Below are 18,602 nucleotides of genomic sequence, written 5' to 3' on the forward strand. Positions count from 1 at the left end.
AATCGGTTTGGGTCGAAGATTTGAGCTTCCAATATATAAATGTATGTATGTATGTTTGCATGTGTGCCGAAAACTTTCGACAGAGGCGACGAATTTTCACAAGTTCAGTATCGTTTTGAAGCTCGACTCTTCAGACGACAATACCGAAAAATTGGCTGAAAACATTAATAAATTCACTCTCAACTGGGCACTTTTTTTCAGGGAGGGGTCGCTTTTTTCACCGATATTTCCGAAAGTCATCCCCTCTTTTCGATTCTCTAGCATTAATTTAAACCTACGTCACTTTCGGTTAGGCGGTGGTCGTAACAGCAAAGACGTCAGGTTTTTCCCCATTTCTTTTCCTCCTTTCCGGTACGGGTTCAAGCCTGCCTTCCTACTACCACTTTTTTCTTTTTGCTCAACACACACCTCCAAATATCCGGGCAACGCTGGGCACCCATGCTAGTATATATATATATATATATATATATATATATATATATATATATATATATATATGCATGTATATATAAAGAGTATGTATATATAAAGAGTATATATATAAAGAGTATGTAAGAGTATATATATAAAGAGTATATATATATATATAAAGAGTATATATATATATATATATATATATATATATATATATATATATATATATATATATATATAAAGAGCATGTAAGTATGATATAAAGAGTATATAAGTGAACAAAAATACAATATGTTATATAAGACCTGAAATGAAAAACTTCAATCTGTTGCTAAAGCCACTAGAAAAATGGTTGGATTATTTCATCGCTCCAAAAAATACCTGATTCCTGATGTAATCCTATTCAGACCAAAATGGAGCACTGCTGACACATCTGGAAAACTGCTGTTTAGAGCACTTTTTCTTGCCTTGACAAAATATAAAATCGACTTTGAAATCTAGTGGGTAAAGATTTCTTCTTTTCTCTACAACCACAGAAGAGACGTTGCTAGTCTTTCCCTATTCTACCGTTATTTCCATGCCAGGTGCAGGACTGAGCTTCCACCACCCCCCCCAATCCCACCTAGAAAATATTCTCAGCAAGAACTCGTTTTCTACCAAAACTTTATTCTTCTCTGTGCCTAAAATCAAACAGAACTTTCATTAACAAAGTTTCTTTCCAATAATTTCCAACGTTTGGAACATGTTATTACAAGAATATTTCCTTACAGATCACAACTTTGTTGGTTTCAAGTCCAATGTTAATAAATATCTCTAATGCCTTTCTGTGAATTAATGATACTTCTCAATCCTTTCATAATACTGTTCCATCAGTCAAAAGACAATCTCATTAACCCTTATCTACGAGTAGTTTTTGACCTTAGCAAGTGATGAACCATTAAAGCATACAACACGTACATTACTTTGTTTTGTATGAACTTGGTTGTTATAATGTTCAAAATATATATTTCACTTAGCTCACAGCCTAATGGAGAAACAATATTACATAAGGCTACTTATAGACAAGGAAACTATGTTATGCTAATTACTGTACGGAGTTGAACGATAAATTTGTCGCTCTAAATAAAACACCATTATAAAACTTTTGTTGAAAAAATCAATTCAGATAACTTGATTCTGTAGTAGAGCTTACATCTATTCAATGTAGCCGTCTTCAGCCTCAATCACTACCTCAATTCTGGAATTGAAAGCATGCCTTTTTTACAAGCGCCGGCAGGAGCTCAGCGAATACACAGCAGATGGTAGCGATCAGGTTGGCTTTGGTGTTGTGGGGAGTCATGATGATGTTCTCAACATATGACCAAACTAAGTAGTTCAGCAGGTTCAGGTCGAGGGAGGAGGGGGGGGCTCCATGGAAGAAGGATATAAAGTCGTAGCACTCCTTCTGAAGCCAAGCTTGACTCTCTTTGTACTTATGGGCTGGCGCCGAGTCGTGCTGCACGCCCAGGATCTGCCAATGGCCACCTGATTGCTCTTCAGCATATCCGGGTGCACTTTGGTGTTGACCTTCAAGCGGATTCTAAAGATGTGAGGTAGCGTGATGTGGCTCTCACTTGAAACCATACCAAAGATCATAACCATAGCTGGAAACTTCGTTGAGCTGTGTCTCAAGTGTAGAATAGTCTGGATTTGCATTTTGTAGGGTGTTGGCAATGGTATTGTTTTCATAACTTGGATCGGTAGAGAGCATGAGTTGTACAGCAGTGCGTATTTGATCTTACTCGCTGAACCTTGTGTCACTTTCAGACATGATGGAAGGCTCCTATGGCTCTTGGTATTTATACACAGCTGGCCAACTAGTGAATAGTCTGCAACAAAAAAGAAAACCGGTTTTCATTAAAGGGAAATGGAATCATGTCGTCTTTTCTGGGACGACAATTTTATCGTTTCCTCCTGTATTAGTCAAGTCAACCACATTACATCTCTTGGAATTTTATGGATTTCATGCCCCGCGTGTTTCTATGGCGTCTTCTCCATCCTATGACCCTCTCTGTGATGTTATGTTTATTCCTATTATGCAGAAGCTTGATCTGGCACATCTATATGCAAAGGTCTTTATAATTCGGCTCTTCAAAAGAACCTTGGTTATCTGATACTACGTCTTCGTGTTCAGTTCAGAGAGTAAAAATAGAAAATAGAAAAAATAAATAAAAGCTATCAAAATATTTTAAATTTTATACCGAATTTTTTTAAAAAGTCGGAAGTTTTGGAGGTAGTGGAATCGAAAACATGTGTCCCTATTTTACAAACGGCACATACCAGGGGGCGGCATTTTTTAGGATAAAAATAGAAAATAAAAAATAAATAAAAATAAATAAAAGCTAACAAAAGATTTGAAATTTTATACCGAAAAGGCTGTAAGAAAAGCGGAACTTTGGGAGGTATCGGAATCGGAAAAATGTGTCCCTAAGTTACGATTCCAAAACCGATTGTTTTAAATTTTTAATTTAATTTTTTATTTTTGGTACTAATGATAAATATTTATTGTTTTTAAATTATCATTAAAACTAAAATGATAATAACATCAAAATACGATGTAAATTTATTTTATTTGTAAAACAAAGTTTTTAAAAGTTGCATAAATTCTCTAGGTAATCTTTCAAAGAAAACAGTTGATTTATATGTTCCAAAAAATGTTGCAAAAATTAAACAAAACATGTTTGTCAAGAAAAATACTTTCAAACATCACTGATAATTAAATGATGTAACAGAAAATTACGTAATTTTGGAATTGTAGAAACATTAAACAAGTATGGAATAAAAATCGACTATTTATGATCATCATATCAGGGAAACTAAATGGGAACTAAGCGCTGCCCCTCAAATGCTATTTAAGTGGCTTTCTATTTGATAGTTTAAACTGCTGAATTTCTGTCAAGTTTCGAACAATCACAGAGTAATTGATTTTTTTCAAATTATTAACAAAATTTTATAATCACTGACGTATTTATAATTAAACCGAAATTTATTATGATAAATTAATTCTGGTAATAAGATTTTAATTTTGTACTTTTTTATTAATATAATAATTGTAAAAGATAATACAAGAAAAATCTCCTTAGAACGCGTACCTAACTTAGAAAAATCGACTTACTTGCTTTCAAACAAGAGTAAATATTTAAAAATATGTATATTTCTGTGAGAGGCACTTGAATTCTATTTAAAACTATATCGTCTTTAAGAATGGTCTTAAATTCTATCTTCAATTGACATTTATTCCGTAGATGCTTAATTTTCATACCTTGCCAAAATTAGTTCCCCAATGTCTAATTTTCTTAAATTTAATTAAATTAAAATAAAAATATAAAAAGTTATTTTTAAAGTTTTTGATTCATTTGGGATTTTATCTGTTTTTGCTTTAATTAGCTGGTGGTGTTTTGTCCGGTGTCCTTTTGTCCCTTGGTGTATATATATATATATATATATATATATATATATATATATATATATATATATATATATACATATATTACAAAAAAGGTCACCACTTATCAAGGCCCAGAGGCCACTCGAGGATAAGGGTTATTGAGTGTACAGTAGTCAATGGAATAATTTCTTAGTAATCATTAGTAGTAGAAATTTGATAAACTGGATTATTTAATGGGACGGTTCATCAAGAATTTGTTTACATTGGACTTGAAGATAACCAAATTATAATCAGCTAGAAAACAGACTAACGGAAAGAGTTCCACGTGCGTGCAGTTCTGAGAAAGAAGCTTTGTTAATGAAATCTACGTTTCAGTTTAGGTACAGATTAAGAGTGGGGAAAATTATTGACAGTGGTTTTAGCTAGACGGGTGTTTTTCGTGAAAGATTGGCGAAGGGGCCATAGATTGAAGCTCAGACAAGCACTTGCCATAGAAATAACTATAAAGCAGAGACAAGCTCGCAATGTCTCTTCTGTGGGAAAGAGATTGCAGGGAAGAGAAAAGGGCATCCCCCACTAAGCTACGAAGTCTATTTTGAACTCAGAAGAACGCAGAATAAGAGCCTTTAGCAGTTCTTGTCCAGATATGGTAACAGTACTCCATATATATATATGTATGTGTGTGTGTGTGTGTGTGTGTGTGTGTGTGTGTGTGTGTGTGTGTGTGTGTGTATATATACTAGTGGTGGGATGATTCCAAATTTTTTCCCGATTCCGATTCAATTACCGATTCTATCTTAAATTCCAGATCCGATACGATTCTCGATTCTTTTTAAATTTCTAAACATTTAATTAGTGATTTGTTTTTGTCTTTTTTTCGAATTACTCTAAAACCTTCTCATGTCTGTGTCTATTTTCCCAAACAAAAATGCCACTTAGTGTGTGTGTGAGAGGGACATATATTAAATTTACGGGGGGGGGGGGGGTCCAAATATTTTTTTCGAATGTTTTCCGTTTAATTGATTGAAAATAATGAAAGAGCTAAAGATGCATTTCTCTTTTAAAACAAAGCCGATTTGCATTTGTCATAAATTATAAAAATGCTATTTGAATATTTCATAAATAATTGAAAATAATTAATGATTGCTATGCAAAATAAAACGGTATAGGAACAGTATAGTTAACAAAGTCCCCTCTCCATTTTAAACATGAGTTTCTAAATAACATAGTTACTATACAGAAAACAATTCTTATTAAACAGTTATTACAACTGACAATGTTATAGATATGTAGTAGATTGATTTGTTTTAATGCAAAAAAAAAAAAAACGAAACAAAAAACAAAATACAGATAATTATAATAGAAATACTTTTTACTAATAATGTGAGAATTTTAAACTAACACCCTTGGCTAAAAATGATATCTTCCTTTTGTTTTATTCGACTTTCATTTTGTTTTATGCGATTGCATATGGACAAAAGATTTTCAAATCTTGCCGGAAAAAAGCACAAATAATTATTTTTAAATTTAAACTTTCGTACATTAATTCAACTTAAAATGAAGAATAATCATCATTTCTAGGCTATTCTAACATTGTAGAAATTTTCACTGAGCTGAAGTCTGACTGGCAAGGTTGTAAAACTATGCGTAATCGCTTAGATCCCCCCCCCCACCCCACAAAAAAAAAGCTTACAGAATTTATTTCCATGAGGAAAGTAATAATTTTTGGTTAGTGTTCTAAAATGCCACAATGTGTCTGAAATTAAAAATCATTTTACGTCCAATTAATATTGCTCAAGCGTTTCTCAACTGGAAGGATCTAGAGATCCGAGTTGCTGAAGGAAACATAGTTGACAAAGTAGAGTAACATCTTATTGAGAAGGAAACTAAGAAGTGGCAGAAAATTCTTGCTAGATTGCTGGACATCATTAGATTTCTCGCCAAGTAGAATCTGGCATTACAGGGTCACTGAGAAGACATCCATAATGATGAAAGAGATCAAGAAAACAAAGGGAATTTTTTAGAATTGGTAAATTTATTGGCCAAGTATGACCCTGTGCTCTGGGAATATTTGGTGAAAGTTAACCTGGGAAAGAAAATCGCTGCATCTTATCTGTCACCAAAAATTCAAAATGAATTTGTGAACATTTTGGCAAAGCAGGTGAGAAAGAAAATCATCGATCAGAAAGCAAATATTTTTTATAGCACTCTTGATGTATCTCACAAGGACCAGATGAGTGAGGTGTTGCGCTATGTAAATATTGACGAAAATAAAGTGGAGAAGTCGTTTCTTCACTCCATTGAGACAAAAGGTAAAAGCGTGGAAGACATTTCTAAAATGATTTTGAGAAAACTGGGATTCAGTTTGGTGACTGTATTGGCCAGGCATTTGACAATGTTGCTATTATGGCAGGCCACTGATCGGGTGTGCAGAAACGAATCTCCGAAATCAACCCAAACGCTCTATTTGTTCCATGCACTAACAATTCGTTAAATCTGGCTTGTGTATGTGCCGCTTCTGTGGTGGGTTCACTCTGTTATATTTGTTGGCATACTGGACCGGTTATTCTCATTCTTTTCTGCATCTACACATCGCTGAGACGTCTTGATTTAGTTGACCGGTCTAAGTATTAAGCGGACTATGGGAACTAGATGGAGTAGTCGAGCAGATGCTGTAAATGTTTTGGTAAAAAAATTATTGGAAGGCATCATTGCCCTGGATCAGTTAACAGAAGAAGGAGAAAATGCAACCACAAGATCAGATACATCTTTAATTCTCAACTCGTTATTGTCATTTCCATTTCTTTTATTTCTGAACCTTTGGAAAACTATTCTCCCAGAAATCAATGATCCCCAGAAGTATCTTCAAGAAAAGGGCTGGATTTGCAACAAAGTTCTGTCAGGCTGACGGCGTTGACAGATTGCCTTCTTCAGAATAGAGAAAAGATGGTGGACACTGTAATAGAGGAGTAAAAAAACTCTGCTCTGAAATGGGTATAAGCATAGAGCATCATATCCGCAACAAGAAACGAAAGGGTGGTGAACGACTGACTGATGCAGCACTGAGGTTTGATACTGAGTTGAGATGGGAAATGCTGTCTGTCATAGACGGGTTGACTTAAGAAATATCTTGCAGATTTCAACAAGTTCACAATCTTGCAGTTAAATATTCTTTTCTTACACTGTCATATCTGCTTGATGATAATTATGATTGTCAGCTTGGTGAAGTTGATGTAGAAAAAGATAAATTCTTTGCCGAAAGGAAGAGATTACAGTATTTTGTGAAAGCTTCAGGAAAAGACAAAATCAATGCACCTCTTGAACTGTTGAACTTTATACAGAGATACCACCTTGGGGATTTCTTACTGTGCATTTTCCTTACCCAAGCTATTAGCGTTGCCAGCTGTGAGCGCTCTTTCACGAAACTGAAACTTATAAAAACTACTTTCGATCAAAAATGAGCCAGACAAAGCCTACAGACTTGGCAATCTTCTCCATAGGGAGGGAACTTGTCGATAGAGTGAATTTTGATAGAGTTATTGATAACTTTACTGACAAAGAAAGTGAAAAGTATGTTTGTAAATGTTCAACCGACTTGATGCCTTGCGATAATTCTCTCACAAAAAATAAATTCATAGCCTTTTTTTCAATTCATAAATAGATTTATTTAAAAAAAATTTTTAAACTATTTTTAAAAGGATTGAAACATTATTAACAACAACAAATTTATTAAATTTCACGCTTAAACCGAGCGATTACACTCACGGATTTCAAAAAGCACGGATACAAGACGTTTTTTTTTTCTCTTCGGGAGGCTCGACTTCTTAGTAATAACATTATAACGAAAAAGAAAAGAAAACTACATCGAACTATCCTCTCCTTGATACAGCCATGTTTTTATGAAAATTCGGAAATAACAACAATAAAAAAGTAAATAAAAATGATTTTATCATTTCTTAACCTTTTCATATTTTCAAATGTTCTCATTTAAATTTATAAATTCAAATTTCAAATATTCTCATTTAAATTTATAAAAAATGTTTTCTAAAATGTGTGACTTTCTATTTTGCGCTTAAACCAAGCGATTACACACAATGGTTTCCAAAAAGCTCCGATACAAGACGTTTTTTTTCTCTTCGGGGGCTTTACCTCTTAATAATGATATTATGAAGAAAAAGAAAAAAAATACATCGGACTATTCTCTCTTTGATACAGTCATGTTTTTTTGCGAAAACTCGCACTTTAACAACAACAGAAAAGTAAATAAAAATGATTTTATCATTTCAAAACATTTCCAGGTGTCCAAATGTTCTCATTTAAATTTATTATTATATTTGTTTGTGTTGCCAATTAATTGAATTTAACATTTTTTTATAATTTGAATTATACTTTTTTGTTTTGAAAAAAATATTTGGTTTCTTTTGTTTCATATTAACGTTTACATAATTTCTTTCATATTAATGTTTGCATACTTATTATTATTCTTATTATTATTCAAATTATTGAAAAGAAATTGTTAAATTAAATTAAAATTTAAAAAAGGGAAATTGTGTAAACATTAATCTAAAGGGAATTGTGTAAATATTAGTTCAATGAAAATAAATATTTTGAGGGCTTTTTGGAATTTTGAAGGTTTTAACAGGTTATCATATGCCAGCATGAGGCGTGAGCGGTAAAACAGGTAATCATATGACAGCGAGGGGGGGCGCAAAACAGGTAATCATATTCCAGCGGGTTGGGGGGGGTACAAGTAATTATATGCCAGCGGGTGTGGGGCAAAACTGGTAATTATATGCCAGCGGTGGGGGAAGGGACAAATTTTCCGACCGTCCTGGGCGGCAAAAACTGATGCTACACCACTGATTATAGTATCACCACTATCTTCACTTATGACCTTTTGTGTTATTGACTTGGTCTTAATTCATCTGTATAAGCAAGTGTTATTATCTGTTTTAATGCACCACATATTATATCGAGTACATTTGCTATTCCTTATTATTTTAGTGGTGGTTGTCTAGACATAATTCATATAAGCTTAGATTCTGTGTAATTGGAGAAAAAGAAGAGTAATAGCATCTTTTTTTTTCAGTTTTATAGCGTGATTCTTGTCTTAATTTCTTTATTCTTTATATTATTTTTTGTTACAATTAACCATCCAATCAGATATGTGAAGCTATGTCATGTGATCTCAGTTTAGATGACATTGAAGGAATTATTTCTTATGACTTCATTAAATATGTATTTCATTTATTTATTTATCATTGTCTTTCATTTTTTTGTTTTTTAAATTTATCTTCATCCTTGTATTGGTATTTAACAAATTTCCTAACAAACGAGTATTGTAACATTTAAAAGAATGAAACACATTTATTTGCTTAGCCAAAAAGGAAATTCTTCAACAACAAAAAAAAAAAAGATGAAACATGACTCGTTGCTCTTAATTTAATTTGACTTGATTTAATCTAATTTAATTAGAATTTACACTTTGGTTTATTTACAATATTCTTTTTATTTTATTCGTTTTCGTTGTTGACGTTGGTTGGGTTGTCATTTGAGTCTGCCATCAACTTGCTTTCTTTGTCTGACTTTCAAGTGCTGCTCTTTTTGTTACACATTTCATCTTTTTTTTTTATTTTCATTAGAAACATTCTAGACTCAAATGAACAAAAAACAAATAAAAGAAAAAGGATGAAATCTTGTCAACTCAATTTTAATCAACACAATTTTTACTTTTTATTGGTCTTTTGATTGACTTAGAAAATGCTTGGTACACGGAACTAATGTGATTTATTAAGACCAATTTAATCAAAGACATTACTGCCATTCACATGCCGATGACCAATCCTGTCTTTTTGTCATTGAAATTCAATTTTGGCAGACAAACATCAAATCAATTTCTCATGAAATATGTTTAAACCTTCTCTCTTTTTTCTTCTATTTTCTTCATGCTTTTTGCTTTTTACATCAAACTTTAAACTTTGCATTATGTACGTATATTCAACCTTGTGTCAACATACAGAAACCCAAATTATCGTTATTATTAAAGAAAATAGTTATATATATATATATATATATATATATATATATATATATATATATATATATATATATATGTGTGTGTGTGTGTGTGCGTGTGTGTGTGTGTGTGTGTGTGTGTGTGTGTGTGTGTGTGTGTGTGTGTGTGTGTGTGTGTGTGTGTGTGTAATAGCCCTGCTAAGAGGTGAAAAGAAAAACAGAACGCCAAAATAAGGTAACAACGTGTATTGCAAAGCATATAATAGGTGGGTTGTTTGTAGTAGCCGACGAATGACCTTGGTTGGTCCACCGGATATCGACTGGGCTGATCTCTTCCTCTCCAACAATTTGCTTCCCCAAGATCGTTTATAATGTGGGAGAAAACCAGCTCCCTTCAAAAGGGGCATTCTGGCAGTTTGCAAAGATAAAATTGCCTTAGTATAGAGGGGTTTCCTCCTCCATTGACTGAAGACAATTAATTTGAGTGCAGCATCTGTGCAGACACCACACTTCGGTGACAAATCCAGTACAAGTACCGGGTGTCGACTGACACCTTACAGCTTAGTCTTCCGGTATTTATTGAGATTGGAATAGTCTATAAGTAGGTAACACAGATTAGTTTTGCTAAAACACGCCCATCCCAAGCTGATAACTCCGGACGGTGTATCAGTATTTTTTCCTCTTTGGGATAGACCATGAATGGCTTGGTGATCTTCCTTTTCCTGCCCGAACGTTGTTGTTCTGGTGTGATTTGGGGAGGCTCAATATCAAATGCGTCATAGACGGTTTCAATAGCCTCAACTTCTTAGGGGATTCATTGTTCAGAAAAAAGTTTTACTGCTATTTTCTCATGTATTAATCGCGAGAATTTAATAAAACAATTGATTACAAGTAATTAAGGGTTAATAAACCTAACCTAGAACACTGCTTGTAATAATCCATCAGACAAGCGGCGATATTGTCTCAGGGATTTTCACTAGTGTTGTTAACCTGATGAATTGTCTATTTTGAAAAGATGCTGAGTAAAACGGTCCAGTAGTTCTTCCATATTGTGGAAAAATTTTGAGTGCTATTATTTTACTGCACGTAATATCTTTGAGTGATGTTGAATTTACTTATAACGGCACTAGTTGAATTTCAGAAGACCCCCCCTCGCTGTTCTCTTATATCACAATTTCTTAAACGTTACTCGCAAAAATTCAGAAAGCGATCACGTTTTTGTTTTAACGGTTAATTAAAAAAAAATAAATAAGTCTTTTGGGACGCTGATATTAAAGCTAAAAGTCTTTTCAAATCTGTTTGCACTCTGGAGACGAATGCGTGTTCGAGATAAGTGTATTTTAATTTTTATGTTTAATTTCTAATATTAATAACTACATTCTATTTCAGTACTTAATTTATATTTTTATCTCCTGATTGTTTTATTTAATGCTAGCGTTTTCTCGTCATAAATGTTTATTATATCTACCATGTTGATTGCATGAACAGATTAGGAAATTGTATTCATTGTTAATTCGTGAGAGGTGAATCTATCACCATACGTTCCCTTTAAAAAAGCGCCAGTTGGACTTTTAGTAAGTACAATACTTAATAGATTTTTTTTTTTTAAAGGAGAGTGGAGAACGTTTTGTGGAAGCGTTGTCGGCAGCTCCCGTTACTCTCGCTTCTATTTATTTGTCACTCAGTCCTCATTTTTTTAGTGAGTGATTTTTCTGACAAAGGGAGAAGAAAAGGCTGTATTCTAGGTTGGCAGTATTTTGCGTGAACAGTCGACAGAGATGGCGGAAATTTTCTGTTCTATGTCTATCCTTGTAGCCATGTTACTAGTAAGGGTGCTGGAGGTAAACGTTTTATCTGGGCTGACGTTATCCGCCTGATAGTCAGGGACCCGAACCTTGGATTAACCACTAAGGAGGCTGTCCTATCAGCAGGCGCAAAGTACTGGGGCTGCTGTATTGCCATTTGGTGAATGGATTCTGGACCATGCAGTAGTCTCTGGTGGGGCCTCTCGATGCCATACTAGTAGGTAATTGTTACGGCTTTACCTTATCATGTGCTAAAAAAAAAAAAAAATTCTTTGTTACTTTTCTCTCTTTGTTTCCCCTCTCTGTCCTACTCTAAGCAAGTCTGACGACCTAGTCCACAAACTCCAAAATTCCATCATGACAAGTTTCAATAAAAAATACACGATTAAACCCGGATCTGAAACTTCCAACGTAGACCCCCACTACCATGTCTCCTTCTCCAACATCAGGGGTCTACGTTCTAACCTTCCAGAGGTTGAAGCCCAATTACAGGAGACTAAACCAGACCTTTTATTTTTAAGCAAAACTGGAATTGGACAGACTATTTCCCTAAATGAGTTCGTAATTAAAGGATACTCTAACCTAACTTCCAAATCTGACCCCCAAGATCGCCATGGGCATGGAATATGTGCCTATATAAAAGATGGCTTTCCATGTGGTAGGGACATCTCCAGAGAAGATCCTAACTTACCCTATATGTGCTTCCGAGTAGCACTAGCTAACACTACGGCATTTATATTTACTCTCTATCGCCCCCATAACAGTGGAGTTACTATCTTAAAAGCATATCTGAGAAAATTGACCAAGTTCTATCAGCATATCCTCCAGCTAACATTCACGTATGTGGAGACTTCAATGTTCACAATGTGGAATGGTTGACTCACTCAAACAAGACCGATGATGAGGGGAGATTCTGTCATGATTTCTCCATTGCTTATGACCTCACTCAGATTGTTCACAAACCCACCCGTGTGCCTGACAATGACGGCCAGTATGCAAGTCTCCTAGACCTTTTTCTCACAACTTGCCCTGAACTATGTTCAGTTTCTGTTCTGTCTCCTCTTGGATCTTCCAACCACTTAGTTGTATCAATTAAGATAAAAATGAAATGTAATAAGTCCTCAGACGTACCTCTCCATCGTACAGTATATCGATACACTATGGCTGACTGGGATAGTTTCCGTACATTTATATCGGATCTTCCTCTGCGTTCCATGTTTAAAAAGGATGTGCCGTCTATAGTATCAGACCTGACAGAATGGTTAATTGTAGGTATAGACAATTTCATACCCTCAAAAAAGTTCCAGCAAAAACCTAACAGCCAGCCATAGTTTTCTCCAGAATGTGCTGCTGCTATTGCGCACAGAAATCACTTTTTCCACTGCTTCCAACGTAATAGATGTATGGAAACTAAAGCCACTTTCAGGACTGCCAGCAACCATTATAAGAAAGTAATAAAGAACGCAAGAGAGTTATATGCTCAGTCCGTCAAGTCCAAAGTAGCTGAGCAGTGGCTTGGTTCCCACCAGTTTTGGCAAATTGCAAACAGAATCCTGAACAGAAGCGTGTGCTCTATCGCAACTATCATCAATGGACCTGAGTTAATCTCGTCAGCATCAGATAAAGCCAAACTCTTTGTCAAGAACTTTGCAGCCAATTCTACCCTTTGCAACCAAGGCCGCCAACCCCCAATATTTCCTCCTGTATCAGAAAACACACTATGTGATATACAAATATCTTATGTGATGTTGCCAAGCTAATCAAAAACCTTGATTCCAGTAAAGCAACCGGCCTTGACGGTATTCCAATTATAGTACTCAAAAAACTTCAACCAGAACTAGCACCCATACTTACAAAACTGTTTAAGCGTTGTCTTAAGAAAAATTGCTTCCCATCACCCTGAAAAATCTCATCAGTATGCCCTGTATTTAAGAATTCAGGTGATCGTTCATCCCCCTCTCAGTACAGGCCAATAAGTCTCCTGTGCGTCATGAGTAAGTTGCTGGAATCTGTGTTAAATAGAGAAGTAATCAACCATCTCAGCAAAAATAACCTTCTTAGTGACACACAATATGGTTTCCGTTCTGCTAGATCTACAGCAGATGTGCTTACAATTATATCTCATAGGATTAGTGAATCTCTCGACAGAGACAACCTTTCTAGGGCAATTGCTCTTGACATATCAAAGGCCTTTGATAGGGTATGGCATAAAGGTTTACTTCACAAGATCTCTAGCTATTGTATAGCTGGAAATGTCTTCTCAATTATTAAATCATTTCTCTCTGATAGGTTCATAAGAGTAGTAGTTGATGGGCAAAAATCAGAAGCTCATAGTATAAATGCTGGAGTCCCTCAGGGATCCATCCTGGGCCCAACTCTTTTCCTGATCTACATTAATGATCTTCCAAATTACATCCTTACATCATTCGTAGACATTTTTGCTGACGACACTACCATCTATGGTAGCATATCTAAGACAGTAAACGACCAAGTTCTCTCTGATTCTCTCTCCTCTGATCTTGATCACGTGGTACAATGGGGAAAGGAGTGGCTGGTTACTTTTAATGCATCTAAAACCAAGCTTCTATCTTTACATCATCAACGTTCTGATCCCCATCTGGCATCAATTAAAATGAATGTCTCTCGTCTTGGGGAGGCCTCAAGTTTTGACAGGCTTCTGGGCTTGACCTTTACTCCTGATCTTAAATGGAATACGTACATCAAATCTGTTGCCAAGGCCGCTGGAAAAATGGTCGGATCCTTCTATCGATCCAGTAGATATCTCACTGCTGATGCAATTCTCTATCTATATAAGAGCCAGATACGTCCAAGGATGGAATACTGTTGCCACATATCGGGAGAAGCTGCTAGAAAAGACTTGTCCTGCCTTGATAGGGTTCAAAATAGACTTTGTGGCCTGGTGGGAGATGTCCTTTTCTCTTCGCTGCAACCTCTATCTCACAGAAGAGATGTTGCGAGTTTGTCTCTGCTTTATCGTTATTTTCATGGAAAGTGTTCGACTGAGCTTCAATCTATGGTCCCCCCCTCGCCAAACTTTCACAAGAAACACTAGACTAGCTGAAAACATTATCAATAATTTCCCCCACTCTTTATCTGTGCCTAAACCTAAACATAGATTCCATGATCAAAGCTTCTTTCTTGGAACTGCACGCCTGTGGAATTGTCTTCCGTTTTCCTGCTTTCCAGCTGTCTATAATATGGTTGTCTTCAAGTCCAACGTGAACAAGTTTCTGATGAGTCGTTCCACTTAAGTTAACAAATTTACCGAACTTCCAATACTATCGATTACTATATTGTCCTTTTGACTACTCTACACTCTTTAACCCTTATCCTTGAGTGGCCTATCGGCCTTGATAAGTGACGTAAAAAAAAAAAAAAAGTAAATAACATCCCAATACTGGGAAAAATAGAGTTGCAATTGGTACCTGTTGCGGTGTAGCTGAAGTTTTTACACAAGATAGCATTTTGGTAGTTTTAATACAAATTTATGTTTTTTTTTTTTTTTACAAGTGAGTCACCACTTACCAAGGCCCGAGAGCCACTCGAGGATAAGAGTTAATGAATATACAGTGATCATCGGGACAATAACACAATAATAGTTATTGGTGAAAATAAGCTATAATTTGATTATTTAAAGAGCTAACTTGTTTACATGGCCTTGAAGATGACCATATTGTAGTTAGCTGGAAAACAGGCTAGTGGAACAGAATTCTGCAGATGGAAAGTTTTAGGGAAGAAACTTCGTTCATGGAATCTGTTTTTAGATTTAGGCAGAAATAGAGAGTGTGGGAAATTCTTGATAGTAGTTGCAGCCATACGAGTGTTTTTTTATGAAAGTCAGGGAAAGAGAGACCATAGACGAGCATCTGTCATGAAACTAACGACAGAGCAGAGACAGGCTCAAAATGTCTCTTCTGTGGAAAAGAGGTTGCAGGAAAGAGAAAAGGGCATCATCTACTAGGTTTTGAAGCAGATTTAGAGCTCTGTCATGGCAGGATAGGTTGCTCTGAGAAGCTCCTGCTCAGATGTGGTAGCAGTACTCCATCCTAGGATGGACTAAGCTTTTATACAGGTAGAGGATTGTATCAACAGTGAGATATCTACTAGAGCGATAGAATGATCTAACCATTTTATTTGGGGGGAAATTTTAGATATGATGATTGATAATTCGTATTATTTGGGGTATTCGAACTACTGTTCTCATTTTAAGTGTTATTTTCACAACGTTTTGACTGATATAACCCCCAACCTTCTCCAGTAGTTTCTTGTAGAATTTGAGAATCTGCACGGAATTTCGAACAGAACCCTTTATTTAATCCACAGAAGTAGTATGCTTCCGTTACACTGACCGAAACATTGTGGAAATAACACTCAAGATGAGAACAGTAGTCGGAATAATCCAAATAATACGAAATTTATTGATCTTTTAAATATGACCACAAATCAATAATTCACTTCCTTAAAAGAATAAGTCAGAAGGTATACAATAATCCTACCAACCCATCATTGTTGCCATTTCTGAATTTTATTGACTTGCTGAAATTTGTTCACGAAATTAAAATCATATTCTATTAATAAGGTATCTTTTCACACAGCAATAAATTATTTAATTTTACTATTCAGATCATATGTATCTCTTCTTTAGGCAGTACTTCACAAACGAAGATTCTATGAAGGGAGTTTTCCAAGTCGACTGCAGGCACGCTTGTGGCTGATGAACCCGATGTTCAGTGGCTGCAATCAAAAGTCACGTCAGGTGTTGCTGCTGAGGCTTCTAAATCTTTCTCCTGCAGCGCTTCTCCCTCAGATTCTCTGTGCGGGAGATCTCAAAAGAGCCGACAGCCTGGTGGACAGTTCGCCATATAGGGCTATCTTGGGCTGACGATGATCCTCCATTCTGGAGACATGCCAGCGTAACTATGACTTCAGCAACATGGCCTTGATGCTGATAACTTCCACCCACTCAGTGACCTCAACATTGGTGACATAATCACTCCAGTGGATGTTGAAAATGGTGCGGAAACAACACTGATGAAAACGCTTGAGGAGTCGTAATTGGTGGCGGTAAATTGTCCAGGACTCAGAAAGTGGAAAGTACTATGGTTCTGTACACACTGATTTTTGTGCAATTCTGTTTTTCTAGACTCTGTTGTACAATCTGCCAAAAGTGCTGTTTGCTTTGGCCAGTCGGTTGTCTATTTCTCTGTCGAGTTTGGCATCTGATGTTATGGTACACCCCAGGTAGGTAAACTGGTGAACGGTCTTCAGCTTAGTCTCGCCAATGGTGATGTCGGGAGGGCAGTACTCTACCTGGGGAGCTGGTTGATGGAGAACTTCCGTCTTTTTCAAGCTGACCTCGAGTCCAAAGAGTTGGGCAGACTCTGCAAAGCAGGATGTGAGGCGCTGAAAGGCTGTTTCTATGTGGGCAACAAGGGCAGCATTGTCGGCAAAGGGGAGGTCTCGGATCAGTTGATCGAAGGTCTTTGACTATGCTTGCAGCCTTTTGAGGTTGAACAGATTGCCGTTGAGGCGGCAGCAAATGTAGACAGCATCGTCATCGTCAAGATCTTCAGTCACCTGCTTGAGCATCATGCTGAAGAAGGTGCTGAACAGAGTCGGTGCCAGAACGCATATGCCATTGACAATGAAAAAGGGTTCTGAGAGGTTGTTATTTACTCTGACCTGACCGCTTTGGTTCTCATGCAACTGAACTATCATATTAAGGAGTTTTGGGGGTCAGCTGAGGCGCTCCAAAATCAGCCAAAGCCCTTCCGGCTCACTGTATCAAATGCCTTGGTCAGGTCCACAAATATTATGTAGAGTCCTCTGTTTTGTTCACGACACTTCTCTTGCAGTTGTCTGAGAACAAACACCATATTCGTGGTACCCCTGTTTGCTCTAAAACCGCATTGCGTTTCTGGGAGGTGGTCTTCTGCGATGGAAGGTATCAGTTTGTTTAGGAGCAAACTGTGATTGTACAAGGTAACAATGACGACATCACTGAGGTCCTGTGGGAGTTCTTGCTCCCAACAACAGACAAGGAGCTCGTGGAGTCTGCTATGCAGTGCTGGGCCTCCATATTTCCAAATTTCTGGTGGGATCCTGTCGATTCCTGCTGCCTTTCCACTCTTCAACTGTTTTATGGCCACAATGAGTTCTTCCATAGAGGGAGGTTCATCCAGTTCCACTTTGGCTGGTAGTTGAGGGATGTGATGGATTGCTGAGTTCTGAATGACCCGGTCAGCTCTGAAGAGAGTTTGGAAATGCTCATACCAAAGGTTCAGGATAGATGCTCCATCCATGAGGAGCGTCTGACCGTCTGCACTATGCAGTAGACTCTGGGCGCGATGCGTGGGCCCATGTACTGTCTTGAGGGCTTCATAAAAGCCTCTGTAGTCACCAGCATCTGCATACTGCTGCATTCTTACAGCGAGGTTGGACCACCATTGGTTCTTTAAGATTCTAAGCTTGTGCTGGAGGTTGCTGCAGATGTGACGGAAGGCTGCTCCCCTCAGTGGACAGGACAGGTGAGCCAAGTAGGCCCGATGGGCTGATCTCTTCCTCTCCAACAATTCTCATATTTCTTCATTGTTTTCATCAAACCAATCTCGGTTCTTTTTAGTGGAAAACCCAAGAACCTCCTCAGATATCTGCAGGATGGCTGTTTTTAGTTGATCCTGAGAAATGACCCTCCGTAGCCGGTTTCCCAGACCAAAATAGGGTGTATCCGGCGCCATGTTCCTGAAGGCTGCCAACCCCAGTGAAGCGAACCTCACTAAGTGGAGCGATGTCGATATCCAGCCTGGACAGCTCAAGTGCAATCAAAGCAGAGCGACACTCAGGTCTGTTGTTGTCGTCTTTGTCTAGCATAGTTCTGATGTTCCAACATGCCAGCTTCAGTGCTTTTGCACCCTTACAGG

General features: G+C 36.8%; 1 protein-coding gene across 1 annotated transcript; it reads right to left on the reverse strand.

The window, feature by feature from the left end:
- Positions 1-17,438: 17,438 nt before the first annotated feature.
- LOC145296206 (uncharacterized) lies at positions 17,439-18,104 on the reverse strand. The gene has a single exon (XM_080142414.1). It carries the CDS (start codon positions 18,102-18,104, stop codon positions 17,439-17,441), a length of 666 nt encoding a protein of 221 aa, XP_079998540.1.
- Positions 18,105-18,602: the final 498 nt, after the last annotated feature.

The sequence above is a fragment of the Euprymna scolopes genome, chromosome 16 (genome assembly GCF_053919585.1).
Source record: "Euprymna scolopes isolate OS-2025 chromosome 16, ASM5391958v1, whole genome shotgun sequence".
NCBI classification, from domain to species: Eukaryota; Metazoa; Mollusca; class Cephalopoda; order Sepiida; family Sepiolidae; genus Euprymna; species Euprymna scolopes.